The 18,427-nt window shown below is 39.4% G+C and overlaps 1 protein-coding gene across 1 annotated transcript in view; it reads right to left on the bottom strand.

The window, feature by feature from the left end:
- Positions 1 to 3,144: 3,144 nt before the first annotated feature.
- The window catches only part of MCM6 (minichromosome maintenance complex component 6), a 38,046-nt gene continuing 22,763 nt past the window's right edge, over positions 3,145 to 18,427 (bottom strand). Inside the window, exons 12-17 of the mRNA XM_003267606.3 lie at positions 17,680 to 17,808; positions 16,299 to 16,460; positions 10,800 to 10,935; positions 8,985 to 9,140; positions 7,282 to 7,421; positions 3,145 to 3,653 (exon numbers count right to left, since the gene is read on the bottom strand). Coding sequence (XP_003267654.1) covers positions 3,537 to 3,653; positions 7,282 to 7,421; positions 8,985 to 9,140; positions 10,800 to 10,935; positions 16,299 to 16,460; positions 17,680 to 17,808 — 840 coding nt within the window. The 3' untranslated portion in view covers positions 3,145 to 3,536. The remainder of the gene's footprint in view (positions 3,654 to 7,281; positions 7,422 to 8,984; positions 9,141 to 10,799; positions 10,936 to 16,298; positions 16,461 to 17,679; positions 17,809 to 18,427) is intronic.

Genomic DNA, 18,427 nt, shown 5'->3' with positions numbered 1-18,427 from the left:
GCAGGGAGCCAAGATCATGCCACTGCACTCCAGCCTGGGCGACAGAATGAGACTCCATCTTAAAAAAAAGGTAAAGACCAACACAAAAACCTCAGACTTCCTATACAATTTAAGCAAAGGAACCCGGAAAATGTCTGAAAACAATTATCAAATTTTTTTTTTTTTTTTTGGTGACAGGGTCTCATTCTGTTGCCCAGGTGGGAGTGCAGTGGTGCGATCACAGCTCCCTGCAGCCTTGACTTCCTGGGCTCAAGTGATCCTCCCATCTCAGGATCCTGGGTAGGTGGGACCATAGGTGTGCGCCACCACGACTGGCTAATTTTTTGTATTTTTAGTAGAGATGGAGTTTTGCCATGTCACTCAGGCTGGTCTCAAACTCCTGGGCTCAAGCGATCCTCTTGCCTCAGCCTCCCAAAGTGTTGGGATTACAGGTGTGAGCCAGCGCACCCAGCCACAAATTATTTTAAAATTTGTTTACATAATACAACAAAAATAAGTCTTTTGCCCCAAATTTTCTCTTTAAAAATATGCTGAACATATTTTGTAAGAGATTCAGTTTGGAAACATCTATGAAAAACTTGCAAATTCCTTCACCCTCCCCCCCGCCTTCTTCCTAGAATAAGTATCTTCAGCAATATGTATCTTTCCAGTTTTCTTTCTCTGCATCTTAATGGTTATACAGGAGTCAGAATGCCTGGGTTTAAATCTCATCCGACGAAAATTACTAAACTTTGTGCCTCTATTTTGTCACCTGTAGAATGTGGATAATTCATTATAGGCTGTGGGAATTAAATGGGTCTTTCTTGTAGCATGTATAGAACAGTACAGCTCAGGGATCATTATTATTACATAAATACAAATGGAAATGTGTGTATAACATTTAAAATACAGAACAACTTAACATATATGGAATTATGCCTTATGTATTTTCAGCCTTTTCTTCACTTAATAGCTCTTAGAGCTCTACCTGTATCAGAACATATAGACCCACCACTAACAGATGCACAGCTTTCCACAGCAAGAATGTACCATAAATTAACATCTTGCATATTAAACACTTCGGTTGGTTTTACATTTTTGTGTTGCAAACAATGCTGCAAATGAATATCCTTATATACAGGCTGGGCATGGTCAATCACGCCTGTTTTGCCAGTACTTTTGGAGGCTGAGACTGTAGGACTGCTTGAGCCCAGGAGCTTGAGGCCAATCTGGGCAACATAGGGAGATCGTGTCTCAAAAAAAATGGTTTTTGATTGATTGAAATGCAAATTGTCTTCCAAGTTAAATCCTACATATAGTTAGATGTGTGCCTGAATCTGCCTTGCTAATGCCTATTATAAACCTTTTACATTTTTGATACTTTGACGTAAATATTATGTGCTTTTCTTTTTCTGATTATTTAAGAGGTGAAGCTCTTCTTGTTAACTGGGCATTTTTCTTCTGAATTTTATTACTGATATAAAAATTCTTAATGGGAATTTGGATATCACATATTAAAACGTGATAGAAAAATTTTCTCATCTTTTAATTTGGTTTATAGTGTCTTTTTTTTTTAAGATTCCCATGACTTTCCACAGACTGCAGAGGGTGAAGCCTGGGAATCTTTTGTTGTTGTTGTTGTTGCTGCCCAAGCTGGAGGGCAGTGGCATGATCTCAGCTCACTGCAACTTCCACCTCTTGGGTTCAAGCAATTCTCCTGCCTCAACCTCCTGAGTAGCTGGTATTATAGGTGCCCGCCACCATGCCTGGCTACTTTTTGTAGTTTTAGTAGACAGGTTTTCTCCACGTTGGCCAGGCTTGTCTCGAACTCCTGACCTCAGGTGATCTACTCACCTCGGCCTCCCAAAGTGCTGGGATTACAGGCGTGAGCCACCGTGACTAGCTTTTTTTTTTAAGTGAAAGCAAGCCTATTAGGAAAGTAAAGGAATAAAAAATGGTTACTACGTCGGCAGAGCAGCCTAGTCTTTAAAGATACATTACCTGATACCATTCTTATAAAATCCCATGACAAATCTACTTGAGTATTCATTCTTTTTAATGTTTGTCATTTATTTTTAAAATACTTACTTGTACATACTCGTGGAGTACATTTTGACAAGGTTTCATACAAGTTGATTCCAGGGAAAGAGATAATTATTGGGAGAAACGTGTTTAAATCATTGTTTTAACCTACATTAATCTGTCTTGCTTTCTACTAATAGATTTGTGGCTGCTCAAATTCACATTGCACTGCAAAGCTCAGACATCAAGGCAAATTGAGTACTCAGGGGTATTAGACTGTCCCACGTGGGCCTTAGCCTCAGACAGTTATTTTGCTTTTGTGATCTTTAACATACTTTGTGATTTAATGAATGCCATCTGTTGTTAAAAGCTGCAACACAGGAACTGCTCCATCTCATGAACATACTGATCATAGCTAAGTCTCAGGAACTGTTAGTATCATAAACAGTAATAACTTTTCCTGGAAGACCATAAAATTTAGAGATAGCTTGTAATATAGCAAATGACCTATTTCCCCTAAAAGAGCAATTTGAAAAAAATCCTGTGAAATTACCCTTAGGACACAGAAGTAAAATGAATTATTAAAGAGTAATTTTAAAAAAGTATAATAAACTTTTATAAACTTAAAAAAAAACTGGAATTAACCTTGGAAAGTCATCTCCAAGGCCTCTAGCTTTCATATGAATTCTCTGACTCCTTCTCATAGAAACCTAATCCATAATACCACAGTTCTACTCCTTCACTCCAGGTTAAGCAAAAAGGGAAAGTCTCACATTCACAAGTAGAGGGAAGCAATAATCAGGGTACGGTAGAAAGAAATCCAACAGGCCGGGCACAGTGGCTCAGGCCTGTAATCCCAGCACTTTGGGAGGCCGAGGTGGGCGGATCACGAGGTCAGGAGATCGAGACCATCCTGGCTAACACGGTGAAACCCCATCTCTACTAAAGATACAAAAAATTAGCCGCGCGTGTTGGCGGGCACCTGTAGTCCCAGCTACTCGGGAGGCTGAGGCAGGAGAATGGCGTGAACCCGGGAGGCGGAGCTTGAAGTGAGCCGAGATCGCGCCACTGCACTCCAGCCTGGGGGACAGAGAAAGACTCCGTCTCAAAAAAAAAAAAAAAGAAAGAAATCCAATAGACAACTTCAGAACAAGTTATTTTATTTTGATGAATAAAAGCAGGAGCTGGCAACTGAAAAAAAGTTATTTGCTCAATAAGACAGCACATACCTTAAAAGTAATGGGCCTTTTCTTACACATGAAAACAAAGGTATTGGTTATAGAGACTACACATTATTTGGTTCCAACTTCACTGGGACAGGAAACACACCAAAGGAAGTGCTGAAGCCTGTGTTGGTATGAAACCTGTGATGAATGTGACACACAGGACCATCAACTCAATTCTTGTTTCTGAAAACAAATCTTGGAAGCATCACTTCCAGAAACATTTCTGTCCCTAGCAGAGCTCCAGCCAGGCTCCAGGCCACGAGGTGGTGTGCCACAGTTCCTCAGCTCTGGTCAGTTACTTTCACTATCTCAATCTTCGAGCAAGTAGTTAGGGTTAACTACCAAGTAGGGATCTTCTTCATAGCTCTCACTTCCCTCTGTGGAGCCTTTCAATCCAGCCTGGGTGAGCTCAATTAGAACATGATCCTGTGAAACACAAATATTTGTCCTCAGGTTTCAAGCAGTATTATACCAATGTCCAGATATACAAGACTTGACCCTTCTTCCGAGTGTTTGCTATCAATATTTTCTTTCATTTCCCAACTAGAAACTACTAGGAAAAGGACCACACTTTAAAAATCACTATCAGTGCTCTGCTAAACCCTGTTCCTAGTAGGATGCTGACCTTTTCATACCATAAACCCCTTGTGGAAAATTAAGAAATACTTAAATATATTACATCAAATGCTTGTAAATACAACTTCAAAAAAGGAAGTAATGCTTGAATTTTAAGGTTAAACAACTCTGCAAAATCTTCTAATTAATTGTAAGTGTTTCATACTTAATATCATTCAGTAATTTTTAACTACTGACCACTGAACTTTTTCATATACCACCATTTCGTACAGTTAGGAGAAGAATCTATGAAAATTCATCTGAAAAATTTTTCACTCTGAGCTAATAAAAAAGGTAGAACATGCCATCTGGCTTAAAATCTTGATGACAGATTTTAAGCCCACGATATAATTATAGGTCAGTAAAAAATGTCCACAAATGAGAAAAGCTCCTAGCCAAGCCCATAGAAAGGAACTCAGGAAACTGTGATTTGATCCTAAGAAGTTTGGCAAGGCTCCACAGTATAAACACTGAAGCCACTAAGGGGGACTGGACATTTTTTTAAAAATTGCCCTTTCAAATCTACCCCTGAAGTTAGATTGGACACTTTCAAGCACTCACTCTATGTGTTAACATACCTTCATAGGAAGCATCATATCTCATCAGCACAGTATAAGCTCTCTAGTTTTCTGTAGCAAATTAGTTCAGGTGGTAAGCCAAATTTTAAAAGGTAATCCAGGCCGGGCACAGTAGCTCATGCCTGTAATCCCAGCACTTCGGGAAGCTGAGGCAGGTGGATCATCTGAGGTCAGGAGTTCGAGACCAGCCTGGCCAACATGGTGAAACACCATCTCAACTAAAAATACAAAAATTAGCTGGGTGTGGTGGCGGGCACCTGTAATCCCAGCTACTCTGGAGGCTGAGATAAGAGAATCATTAGAACCCAGAAGGCGGAAGTTGTGGCGAGCTGAGATCATGCTACTGCACTCCAATCTGGGCAACAGAGCAAGACTCTGTCTCAAAAGATAAATGAATGAATGAATGAATGAATAAATAAATAAATAAATAAATAGGAAATTCAAGTTTAGATCAGTTAGCTTCACAGTGTGTTCCAAAGTCCTGAAGCAGATTCCTTGCCTGGGTCGTTTTACTTTACGCTGATCCCAAGGAGCACACAGACATGTCCCACCACTACAAAAGCAACTCTGGACCCTGATCTGAGTAGCTGTTCTTAACACCTCCCTACCCCCCAATAATCACACACTGATCTACCTTCACAGGAAAACAGTTTTTGAGAAGACACAACCCCAGTACATGACCTCTGTAATATTTATATAGTGAGCACTGTGAATTGGCACAACAGTTAAATCTCTGCCACATAATAGGAAAATTTAACCATTCAACATATATTTGATCCTGCTATGTGCCAGGTACCACTGTAGCTCCTGGGGCAAAGTCTCTACCCTCACAGAGCTTATATTCCATAAGAGAGACAAACTAACCACTTAAATAAAGAATATACTGCTGGGCCATGTTAAACATTATGAAGAAATACAAGGCAGGGTGACAGCAAGAGCAGAAGGCTACTATTTTGGCAGGCTAGCAAGAAAGGTTTCTTTGAAGAGGTAACATTTGAGCAGACATCGGAGAGGAGGAGGATATCTAGGTAAACGGACAAAGGGTGAGTGCAAAGGCCCTCATATTTGGTGTGTCTAGGGAACAAGGCCAGTGTCACTAGGGTGAAATGGGTACAGGGAAGACTGCTGTGAAATTAGGTGAATGAGTGGACAGGGGTTACACTGTATAATAGTTCTGCAGGCCATGACAAGGAGGCTGAATTTCCTTCTAATGTGAGAGAAGCACTGGAAGGGAGGGTAGTAAAATAATCTGATTTATATTTTAAAAAGACTTATCTGGCTGCTGAGCAAGAAGCCAATAAAAAAAAAAAAGGACAATTACGAGGCTTCTGCAACAGTCCATGCCTGGTGGCTTGGGTGGGCTGGTGAAGGTGGTAAAAAGAGAACAGAAAATATACACACACTGAAGCTGGGGATCAGAGGATTTGCTGCTGAAGAGGAGTTGTGAGGGGAGAGTGGAATCAAGGAGTCAAAGACAATTCCAAGGCGTTTGGCCTATAGCAATTGAGTAAGAACAAGTCAACCGCAAACAGGGAAGAACAACTCTGTTTTTGAGCACGTTAAGTACGAGATGCCTGTTAAACGCTCATCAGTAGGCAACCAGCTCTATACATCTGGAGTTTACAGGAGTGGTGAGAGCTGGTGACATAAATATGGAAGTCATCAGTAGATGGATAAATTCATAAAACCAAATGAGATCACTTAGGTAATGAATGTAAACTATCTGACAGTAAAGTAAGAAGAGAAAGATTCAGGCCAGGCACGGTGGCTCACGCCTGTAATCCCAGCAGTTTGGGAGGCCAAAGTGGGCGTATCGCCTGAGGTTAGGAGTTCTAGATCAGCCTGGCCAATATGGCAAAACCCCGTCTCTACTAAAAAAAAAAAAAAAAAAAATTAAAAAATTAGCCGGGCGTGGTGGGAGGCGCCTGTAATCCTACTTGGGAGGCTGAGACAGGAGAATTGCTTGAACCCAGGAGGCGGAAGCTGCAGTGAGCTGTGCCACTGCACTCCAGCGTGGGCAACAAGAGCAAAACTCTGTCTCAAAAAAAAAAAAACAACAACAAAACCATTCAGGGAAAGAGACTAAGAGGGAATAACCAGGGAGAAGGAAGCCCCAGGAGGATACAGTGACTCAGAACCAAGTGAGGAAGACAGTATTTGTAGGAGTGATTGACTGTGACAAAGCTGTGGACAGGCTGAGTACTGAGAATGGCCAGGTGACAGGAGTGGAGAGAAGGTATGCGATGGGCCTGTGAGAGGGTGAGGCAAAGAACTGACCCGGCAACAGGAATTGCACTGGGCAGTGCTATCATGAGGTTGATGAGACAGTAAGAACTGTCCACTTGAGATTTCTGGTCATCAATTTAAATAAGACTGGGCTCATAATTGTACGCTTTTCTCCAGATACTTTCAGCTGCTTAGATAAGGATACAAAAAAAAAAAAAAAAAAAAAGTTATATTTAACCAAGTTTGGGGTTTCGCCAAGCAAGTAAGACAGAAGATTGACTACTGGGTTGGGTAAGGTGGGAACTAAGGATGTGAGGAAAATGAAACATAGAAAGTAGGTGACAGCAGTACGACCAAGGGCGAATATGAGGGTGGGAAACAGAAGCTTAAAACACCTAACTAGTAAGACCTCAATCCCACCTTCTGAGATTTAACCTGAATTGCTTGTTTCAGCAGAGGAAATAAGTCATTTACCTGCTGTTAATTCTCTCTTATTTTACAACTCATACTTCTGACTACACTCCAATGATTCAAAACAAACAAAGGTCAAAAAAAATTTCACTAGTGAACCTGCAGATACAGGGCATGAACTCCCTCCCTCCCTGATACCAGAGCACACGCACTTCTGCACCTACATAGTGTGTGAGTCGATGAATAACTTTCTCTATGATTCTTTTTTTATTTATAAGTTCTTCTTCAGAGTCTATCTCTGATTCGATTTCCTTCAAGTACCAGTTAACAAGCTCGCTCCTCTTTAATGCTGACTCGTCCTCTTCTGCAACAAAAAAAAACACATTCAAATTATCCTAGCAACTCGTACTGTCAGTCCTTGGTTAAATCTCTGCCACATATACAACAAGATAATGTACAGATTAGATAAATGTCAAGCCGTCCGAAAGTACATCTGGTGACATAAGGTCCGCAATGTTCTAGCATAAGCCTGAAATAACAAGTCATATCATTGTATTAAACCATGCCTTATTTTATCCATAAGGAGAGAAACCTAATAAAATAGATTATAAGAAATACATTTCTTAAAGCTATTAAGATTTCAAAGTATGAAGGTCTTTTCTTCATCTTCTTATGCTTCACCACCTCTGAGAATGTTTGCCAACAGAAACTAAAAGCATAAATTAGGAATGAAGCAACAGCAAGCAAAAATTCTGAAATATAACAATTTTTCCTCTGTAGAAAGAGGAAGGCTTTATGGAACTGGAGTTTACTAAGAAGTAAAATTCATGAGTATTCACTCAAAATAAAAAATTACTTGTTTATTTTAGCAAGGTTCATCTTACTAAGTGAACTGCCTGCTGCTTTTAACAAGTCCAAGGTCTACCAGACTTTTAGAAAGTCCTGGTAGAACCCTCAACACATAGGAAATGTTTGGACCTGGATAATATAACTATCATAAAACTCAACTTCTATGTTTAAAACTTAGTTGTATGAGGGAGAAAGAGAATAATGACATATAACATGAATCAAGAACACCTTGAGTTCCCAAATCATTTTGTGTGAGACGGGAATGAGGACAAAAGCTGAGGCGTCCTAGTGGCCACTTTGTTGCCTTCTCTCCTACTGGTCTAAAGTTCCCAAGGGAACAAGGGCAGAAACTACAATCTCTTGTTCTCTTCTTTCATAGCAGAGCAAATACTGTGACGACAAAATATTCCAGGAAGCCAGCACAAGCCATCCTTGGGGCTTTTAATCAAGAAGTATCTGATGCTTAACTATCAAGTAGAAGTTTAGGTTCAACATCTTGAATTCATCATTTTTCCTTCTGCTTTGTAGTTAACTATAGGGTGATAAAACCTTGAATAGCATGGTAAAGCCGTTAAGGGTAGGAAGCCTACTAGTGTCCAGATGCCACACTTTACCAATAACTAGATGAGGATTTTACTCCATTTCCAGTCTGCAATGGCCTTTTGATAGTATAGATTTCTGGGTTCAATTAATTACTGTTAAAATATTACTGTTAAAATATACCCTAGGGGTCCAGCTGTTTTAAACAGGACCATTGTAAGGGAATGGTAATTTTGCATTTGTAAAAACATTTGTATGTGCTGCTTCATATGTTATCAGGTCCCAAAATTATTAACATAGGCCCACAATGTTAAAAAGAAGGACCTACAAACCTTTGCCTTACAATAAGCTTGTGAAGAAATGTTCAGGCTGGCAGGTATGCTGATACTCCACAAATTTACTTTGCTAAAGTGAGTTTATCTAACAACTTATCCTCTCTTCCAACAGAACAACACGAAGTTTGGCAATCACAAGTGGCCTATGTGAACAGAGCTTACAGAAGTGACCGAGCATGTAAGCGGTACCAGGTAAGCCTCACCTTCTTCCACCTTTCTGAGGTGAAGCACAATAAGGTTAGAGATTCGGCAGTACTCAGAGAAGCCCAGCCTTAAGGAGGCTTTGGGAGCAGACTCTTGATTTATGTCTTCACTGTAGCCGTTGATCCCATTCACAGGAACAGGGCTGTCAGCATGACCTAAGTGAAAAATTGACCACCTGAATCTTATTTTTGTGCCCTTAACATCCCCTTGTCAAGCATTTACAAATACACTACTTATATTGAATACTGATTTTTTCACTTTTAAAAATTATTATTATTATTATTTGTTTTATTAGAGACAGGGTCTTGCTATGTTGCCCAGGCTGGTCTCCAACTACTGGACTCAACTGATCCTCCTGCCTTGGTCTCCCAAGTGCTGGGATTACAGGTGTGGGCCACCACATCCAGCCTTAACACTAATTTTAAAACAAGCATACATTCCCACAGGATCTCCTCTGCCAAAAAATAAAAATGAAAAACAAAATAAACTGGCTAGGTGCAGTGGCTCACGCCTGTAATCCCACCACTTTGCGAGGCCAAGGTGGGCACATCACCTGAGGTCAGGAGTTTTGAGACCAGCCTGGCCAACATGGTGAAATCCTGTCTATACTAAAAATACAAAAATTAGCTGGGCGTGGTGGTGGGTGCCTGTAATCCCAGCTACTCGGAAGGCTGAGGTAGGAGAATTGCTTGAACCCGGGAGGCAAAGGTTGCAGTGAGATGAGATTGCACCATTGTACTCCAGCCTGGGCAACAAAAGCAAAACTCCATCTCAAAAATTAAAAAAAAAAACAAAAAACAAACAAACAAACAAAAAAACCAAGCATACAGTTATACAGAGTATATAATAATTTTCAAATAAATTAGAAACTCTACTAGTAAAGACAAAAACTAACTTGGGAGGAATGTGAGGGATCAGAGATATAAAGATTTCACAGCCTGAAAGTCCACTTGCAGTATTATATACAAAATAAAAAATTCTACCGGTCTGGGCAATATGGCAGATCCTGTCTCTAGAAAAAATTCTCAAAAAATTAGCCAGGAGTGGTGGCATGGGCATATGTCCCAGCTATTAGAGAGGCTGAGGGAGAAGGACTGCTTGAGCGGAAGTTAAGGCTGCAGTGCCATGAGTGTACCAAGGCATTCAAGCCTGGGTGACAGAATGAGACCCCATCTCAAAATAAATAAAATTTCTAGTATTTTTCTGTTCTAATGTGCTTGAAAAAATGTTTTTAATTCAGAAGCAAAACAACAATACAAATAAGGGTAAAACCCAGGGGATTTATGTCTATTATCACCATTTTGGTGCCCTTTTAGTCTTTCAAATACATATATATTTTTTGAGACAGAGTCTCGCTCTGTCACCCGGGCTGGAGTGCAGTGGCACAATCTCGGCTCACTGCAACCTCCGCCTCCCAGGTTCAAGCGATTCTCTTGCCTCAGCCTCCCAAGTAGCTGGGACTACAGGCGGCCGCCACCATGCCTGGCTAATTTTTGTATTTTTAGTAGAGACGAGGTTTCACCATATTGGCCAGGGTGGTCTCAAACTCCTGACCTTGTGATCCACCCGTCTCAGCCTCCCAAAGTGCTGGGATTCTAGGCTAGAGCCACTGTGCCCAGCCAAGTATATATATTTTATATCAACTATTTAATTTCATTTTAACTTGTAAACAGTTAATAGAATTCAGTATCTGCTTTTCCCTTTTTTCTACCATAGACTTTATTAACCATCAGCAGGTGTACTTCTACCACATGACATCTCAGAAAATGTTTTGGTCCCTAACTCCAAAACAGTCACATGAACAAGTATCTCACCATTGATGCCACCAGCACCCTCATCTACCTCCATCTGGATGTCTTCCTCTTGATCTAGATTGACATCAGGTGTTTCCACACGGATGATGGATTTATTCAGTAACCGGAAGGCTTCCTTCACATGTTTAGGTTGGACCTAAACCAACAATGATGAAGTAATTAAGTTACTTTTTTTGATATACCAAACAGATTTTCTCCCAATGAAATCACAGTGGTATATATTTTGGTTTTCTCACAAACACACACACTCTCACAGTGTTGCTTTGGTTTTCTCACAAACACCCTCTCTCATTCTCTCTCTTACACACACAGAGATAGCACTATAAATTCACCAGAATGGCTAAAATGACTGACAATATCAAGTGTTGGCAAGAAGGTAGAACAACTCTCATTCACAGCGGTGAAAACAGAAATTGACACAACTGTTTGGCAGAAAAACATGCATTAACCTATGACCCAACAATTCCACTCCTAAGTATGTACTTGTAGAAATATCAACATATATACATTTCATATGAACCCAAAGACGTATACATCCCATAAGAAGTAGTCCGGGCACGGTAGCTCATGTCTATAATCCTAGCACTTTGGAAGGCAGAGGCAGGCGGATCACCTGAGGTTGGGAGTTTGAGACCAGCCTGACCAACATGGAGAAACCCCATCTCTACTAAAAATACAAAAAATTAGCTGGGCATGGTGGCACATGCCTGTAATCCCAGCTACTTGGGAGGCTGAGGCAGGAGAATCGCTTGAATCTGGGAGGCAGAGGTTGCACTGAGCGGAGATTGTGCCACTGCACTCCAGCCTGGGTGACAGAGTGAGACTCCATCTCAAAAACAAAACAAAACAAAAAAACAACCAGCAAAGACACCAGCCAGAAAATGAAATGGAAAAAAAGGCTACTTCCACTACCAACAAATATGATAAAATATCAAGAAATTCAACAAGAAACACTGAAAAACATATGAAGAAAAGTTTAAAACACTACTGAGTGAAACAAAAGACTTAAGTGGAAAGATAACAGTATTTGTGGTATTCACAACTGTCCACAAATGTTTGCTCTTCTAATTCTGCGCACCTGGTAGGAAGGCATTTCTCTATCCATTTGAACTTAGGGGTGGCCATGTTAATTTCTCTGGCGAATGAAATGTGAGTACGTGTCATTTCTGGGTAGAAAGTGGAGAAAGCACGTGGCTCACCACCTTCTCTTCCCTGCTTTCTATCATCATGAAAGCGTATGTCAAGATCAAACCTTTGTATCAGCCTGAATCTCTGAGTAACTTGACAAGGTGAGTCCCTTGATGACCTAATGGATATGTAGCACAAGCAAAAAAAAACTGTTTTATGCAGCTGAGATTTTATAGTAGTACAACCTAACCTATTCTAGATGCTATGTTATTGAATAGGAAAAATCATAAAGATGTTTTCAATTCTTCAAGTTAATATAAATTGAATGTTATACTGATAAAAAATACCAGGTTTTTCTTTAAAACAGAGCAAGGTGATTTCTAAGTTCCTAACAGCTGAAAGAGAACAATGTACTGGAACTAGCCCTACATTTAAACTACAAAGCCCCATAGATTAAAACATCATGGTACCACAGTAAGAGGAGCTGGTAAGACTCAATGAAACAGAATGGAAAGTCCAAAAAGAGATCCAAACACACACAAGAATATATAATTAAGGCATGCCAAACCAGTGTCAAAAAGATGGATTGTTCAATAAATGGTGTTGGAACAACTAGAAAACTAGCTAGGTAAATACTGGGAGAATTTTTTATAATCTTAGAGTGAAAAAGCCCTTTCTAACAAGTTTTTTTAATGGATGAAGATTATGAACATATGAGACAGAAATAGCTCTTAAATATATGCAAAGATACTAAATTTCATTCAGAAAATATATTTGTGTACATAATTTATGTGCATATATTTTAATATCATGTGAATTTGCTATCTATTTGCAGACTAATTTTTAAAAATACAACAAAATAAAAATCAATTAGAGACTGCCCTAAGACACTTATCAGTTTTATGCAACTCATTTCAGGAACTAACACAATCAAAAAAAAAGTACAAATGTTAGCATGGTTTTAGAATGACCTTGTCCCAAGGTATCTTGCCTATCCAAATTCTGCACACCCTTCAGTGATTGGGTTGAAATGTCGGCACCTCCCTGAGTCCTCCTCCTTCTTTGGTAATAAAGTAATTAATCTCAGCACTCTGCTTGTGATGCTCTATTCTTCCTCTCACTGTTTTTTTTTTTCTTTCCAACTCATATTTTAGGTTCGGGGGTACACATGCAGGTTTGTTACATAGATAAACTGTGTGTCATGGGGATTTGGTATATAGATTATTTCATCATCCACTCTGTCTCATTTTTTACATGCTTAATTAGATACATGTCTCGTTGGCACAAGACAGGGATGCCCTCTCTCACCACTCCTATTCAACGCAGTGCTGGAAGTTCTGGCCAGAGCAATCAGGCAGGAGAAGGAAATAAAGGGTATTCAATTAGGAAAAGAGGAAGTCAAATTCTCCCTGTTTGCAGATGACATGATTGTATATCTAGAAAACCCCATTGTCTCGGCCCAAAATCTCCTTAAGCTGATAAGCAACTTCAGCAAAGTCTCAGGATACAAAATCAATGTGCAAAAATCACAAAGCATTCTTATACACCAATCACAGACAAACAGAGAGCCAAATCATGAGTGAACTCCCATTCACAATTGCTTCAAAGAGAATAAAATACCTAGGAATCCAACTTACAAGGGATGTGAAGGACCTCTTCAAGGAGAACTACAAACCACTGCTCAATGAAATAAAAGAGGATACAAACAAATGGAAGAACATTCCATGCTCATGGGTTGGAAGAATCAATATCGTGAAAATGGCCATACTGCCCAAGGTAATTTATAGATTCAATGCCATCCCCATCAAGCTACCAATGACTTTCTTCACAGAATTGGAAAAAACTACTTTAAAGTTCATATGGAACCAAAAAAGAGCCCGCATCGCCAAGTCAATCCTAAGCCAAAAGAACAAAGCTGGAGGCATCACGCTACCTGACTTCAAACTATACTACAAGGCTACAGTAACCAAAACAGCATGGTACTGGTACCACAACAGAGACATAGATCAATGGAACAGAACAGAGCCCTCAGAAATGATGCCGCATATCTACAACTATCCGATCTTTGACAAACCTGACAAAAACAAGAAATGGGGAAAGGATTCCCTATTTAATAAATGGTGCTGGGAAAACTGGCTAGCCATATGGAGAAAGCTGAAACTGGATCCCTTCCTTACACCTTATACAAAAATTAATTCAAGATGGATTAAAGACTTACATGTTAGACCTAAAACCATTCAAATCCTACAAGAAAACCTAGGCAATACCATTCAGGACATAGGCATGGGCAAGGACTTCATGTCTAAAACACCAAAAGCAATGGCAACAAAAGCCAAAATTGACAAATGGGATCTAATTAAACTAAAGAGCTTCTGCACAGCAAAAGAAACTACCATCAGAGTGAACAGGCAACCTACAGAATGGGAGAAAATTTTTGCAACCTACTCATCTGACAAAGGGCTAATATCCAGAATCTACAATGAACTCAAACAAATTTACAAGAAAAAAACAAACAACCCCATCAAAAAGTGGGCAAAGGACATGAACAGACACTTCTCAAAAGAAGACATTTATGCAGCCAAAAAACACATGAAGAAATGCTCATCATCACTGGCCATCAGAGAAATGCAAATCAAAACCACAGTGAGATACCATCTCACACCAGTTAGAATGGCCATCATTAAAAAATCAGGAAACAACAGGTGCTGGAGAGGATGTGGAGAAATAGGAACACTTTTACACTGTTGGTGGGACTGTAAACTAGTTCAACCATTGTGGAAGTCAGTGTGGCGATTCCTCAGGGATCTAGAACTAGAAATACCATTTGACCCAGCCATCCCATTACTGGGTATATACCCAAAGGACTATAAATCATGCTGCTATAAAGACACATGCACACGTATGTTTATTGCGGCACTATTCACAATAGCAAAGACTTGGAACCAACCCAAATGTCCAACAACGATAGACTGGATTAAGAAAATGTGGCACATATACACCATGGAATACTATGCAGCCATAAAAAATGATGAGTTCATGTCCTTTGTAGGGACATGGATGAAACTGGAAAACATCATTCTCAGTAAACTATCGCAAGGACAAAAAACCAAACACTGCATGTTCTCACTCATAGGTGGGAAATGAACAATGAGAACTCATGGACACAGGAAGGGGAACATCACACTCCGGGGACTGTCGTGGGGTTGGGGGACGGGGGAGGGACAGCATTAGGAGATATACCTAATGCTAAATGATGAGTTAATGGGTGCAGGAAATCAACATGGCACATGGATACATATGTAACAAACCTGTACATTATGCACATGTACCCTAAAACCTAAAGTATAATTAAAAAAAAAAACTATAAAAAATAAATAAATAAATAAATAAATAAAAATACATGTCTCGTTCCCACCAGATTAGCAGCAACGGAAGGCAGGGGCTCTCATTCATTTTTTTGTCCCCTACAGGTGTTCCCTAAATATCAGGTGAATCAAAGAATATTAAATAACTTAGTGTGAAAGTACTTCCTCAATAGTAAAGTACCATATCAAAGAATTTGAAAATTTAGGGGAAAAAAGCCAAAAAATTAACCTGTGGGAGAAAAGTAGTGATTGAAGTCAGAACAGTGGTTACTTCAGGGGAAGAGGGCTAAGACTGAAAAGAGGCAGGGGTTTGGAACTTTCTGAAATTATGGAAATGTTTTGGATCTTGAGCTGGGTATTCACAAGGATGTATGTGAAAAAACTCACCATGCCATACATTTCCCTTTTTATAAATTATACCTCAGTCATACTGTAAAAAAAAGCCAAACCCCCTTTTCAAAGAAGACCTCACATCAAACCTATTAATAAAACTAGGAAAAAGCAGGGCTGCTTTGGCTGAAGCGAAGATGGAACGCTTGAATGACCTTTCGTACTACTCCCCTTTTACCCCGTTAATACCCACTGACCTATCCTCGTGGAATGCAGGGCTCAAAGAACAATCTAAAAATCAAACATTATACAAATGTAACGTAAGGAGGAGAGTTCCTTTGAGGCCAGGGGCTACATTATCTTATCTGTATTGCCAGCGCAGAGGCCTACTAGTACATTGTGGGGTCTAAGTACATTTTTCCTGAATGAAAGGTATTAAATGGTAACTTACGTCTTTATGCACTCTATAACCTATGACATGATCATCTCCGTCTAACAACTACACTCAAATGCTTAACAAGCTTTTTAAAGGGAAGAATTCCATGGTCCTATGAGCACTCAACAGTTACATAAAAATATATTTGCAGTGAATTCTAGTATGTCCCATACCAAAGATTAAAAACATGCAACAAATCTGTTTATCTCTGCTCTCATCATATCAAAGTGACTCTGATACCTCATCACAGCAGTGCATCCGAGCCATAGCTTCAGAAAGACGAATCATGCTCTCAAGCTGTCGCACTGTAATCCTCCATGAAGACTTGGTCACTCCAGAACCATCTCTCTGGCGGAGATGTTTATATTGTTCCACAATGAAGTCCTCTGACTCTTTGGAAATCTGTTTCAGATCATCACTCAAGTTAGAGAAACATTTCTATTTGATGAGAGCTACGGTAAACGTAAGTTTAAGAGCCTTCTAGGTGGAAACATTTAGGGAACCGAGAGGGTTGAAACTTTGAGAAGCCAGTGACAATAAATTACTACTGTAATGTCTTTCAAAAGAAACTAATATTAAGGAGGCTTGTGAATTCCATGTTACTAATTTTATGAACCTGAAAAAAGGCTTAGTATTTAAGCAAATGACCATTTCTAAAAGCTGCTTAACAAGCTGAAGCGATGGAACAAGATGTAATGTCTTTTACACCTCAGGATGTCAATGCTCATTAAATAAATTAATGCTCAGTATTTGAGGCTCAATTAATTAACTCACACTCTGGGGGGAAAAAAAGCTGTTTCAATAAACTTTATATCTAAAGGATCCTCAGCTTTTCAGAGCAAGGAATTCAGCATATTAAGGAAGCATGCCAAGGTTATAGAGGGATCAGTATATCAGTATGCAGTAATGGAGAACAGATGCTCTTTTTTTACACAAGAATCACCCATAATCCTTAGTTTTAAATGATTAAATTTCTTCTGAGACAGTGAGAGCCAACCGCAATCTCATGAAAAATCAAGTGAAGATGATAAATGATCAGTACCTAGTAACACCTTTCAGAAGTCAAGTTAGCCAACAGTGTGAAAATCTCAACCAGAATGAGTATTTTCATACCCTATCTTGGGAAAATGCCAAGCATTTGGGGATTTATGTCCAGGTAAGAATCCTGGGTCCAGGACAGAGTCAGTCCAATACAATGCATCAATCACTGTAAAACAGTAATTTATATTTATCATAATGGCCTAGATGAATCCAATGTTTCCTTCAAAGAAAGATTCAACTATTGATTTAGGCACATAAACAATTTTAACGTTCTTAGTAATGTTTGAAATAAAAGAATGCTCTAGATTATCCAGTTATCCAAAACTCTTCTCCCATAAAAATCTTTTTATTACCACCAAACAAATAATGGAATTATTTAGAATTTTTTTTAAAGTTCCCTTTCTCAGCCCTCTCTGAAAAAACAAATTGCCGTTCCAGAAAAAAAAAAAAAAAAAAAAAAGGTTGTAAAATTTAGGAACTAAGGTAGATGACAGGTTCAGTTAATTTCCATATAACACTTACTTAAATTCCACTTTAATATACCCATTATACCTTATCCCAGTACAAAAGGGTAGGTTACCTTGGGTTTAAACTGTCTTGCAAACAGAAGATATCTTCTGATATCATCGAGGGAATAGACACGATCAACTGATTCCTCAATTCTTGAATGCAAATCTACTATGCGCCTGGCAATGGCATAATCTGTAACCTAATTCAAAACAAGAAAATCACTTTGACAGTCACAGCAATATCTTCTCCAGACTATCCCAGGCAATAAGAAATAATTTATAGCCAAAAACAAGCTCTAATATGCCACTTAAAGAAGTATTAATGGGTACCAAGTTTCTGATGAAAGTTTGGGAACAGGTGGATTTAAAATCAAACTTTTAAATGTATACCATTGCCCCACTCTAAAACTATACCTGAAGGAATTAATTGGCTTTAAAAACAATAGTAGGGTAAAGTGCAGTGGCTCACACTTGTAATCCCAACACTTTGGGAGACTGATGTGAGAGGAGAGCTTGAGGTCAAGAGTTTGAGACCAGTCAGGGCGACAAAGTGAGACCCTCCCTGTCTCTACAAAAAAACTAGCTGGGCATGGTGGTGCACATGTGTAATCCCAGCTACTCAGGCGGCTGAGGCAGGAGGATCACTTGAGCCCAGAAGGTTGAAGGGGCAGTGAAGCCATGATTGCACCACTGCATTCCAGCCTGGGCAACAGAGCAAGCCTTGTCTCAAAAACGAAACAACAAAAATAGCAGAACTAACATTTATAGGGCCCTCAGTGTATGAGACACTGTTGTCTTAGGCAGGTCTTAGAATTAACT

This window comes from Nomascus leucogenys, chromosome 20 (genome assembly GCF_006542625.1).
Source record: "Nomascus leucogenys isolate Asia chromosome 20, Asia_NLE_v1, whole genome shotgun sequence".
Taxonomy (NCBI): domain Eukaryota; kingdom Metazoa; phylum Chordata; class Mammalia; order Primates; family Hylobatidae; genus Nomascus; species Nomascus leucogenys.
This window is presented reverse-complemented; position numbering and strand designations above follow the sequence as displayed.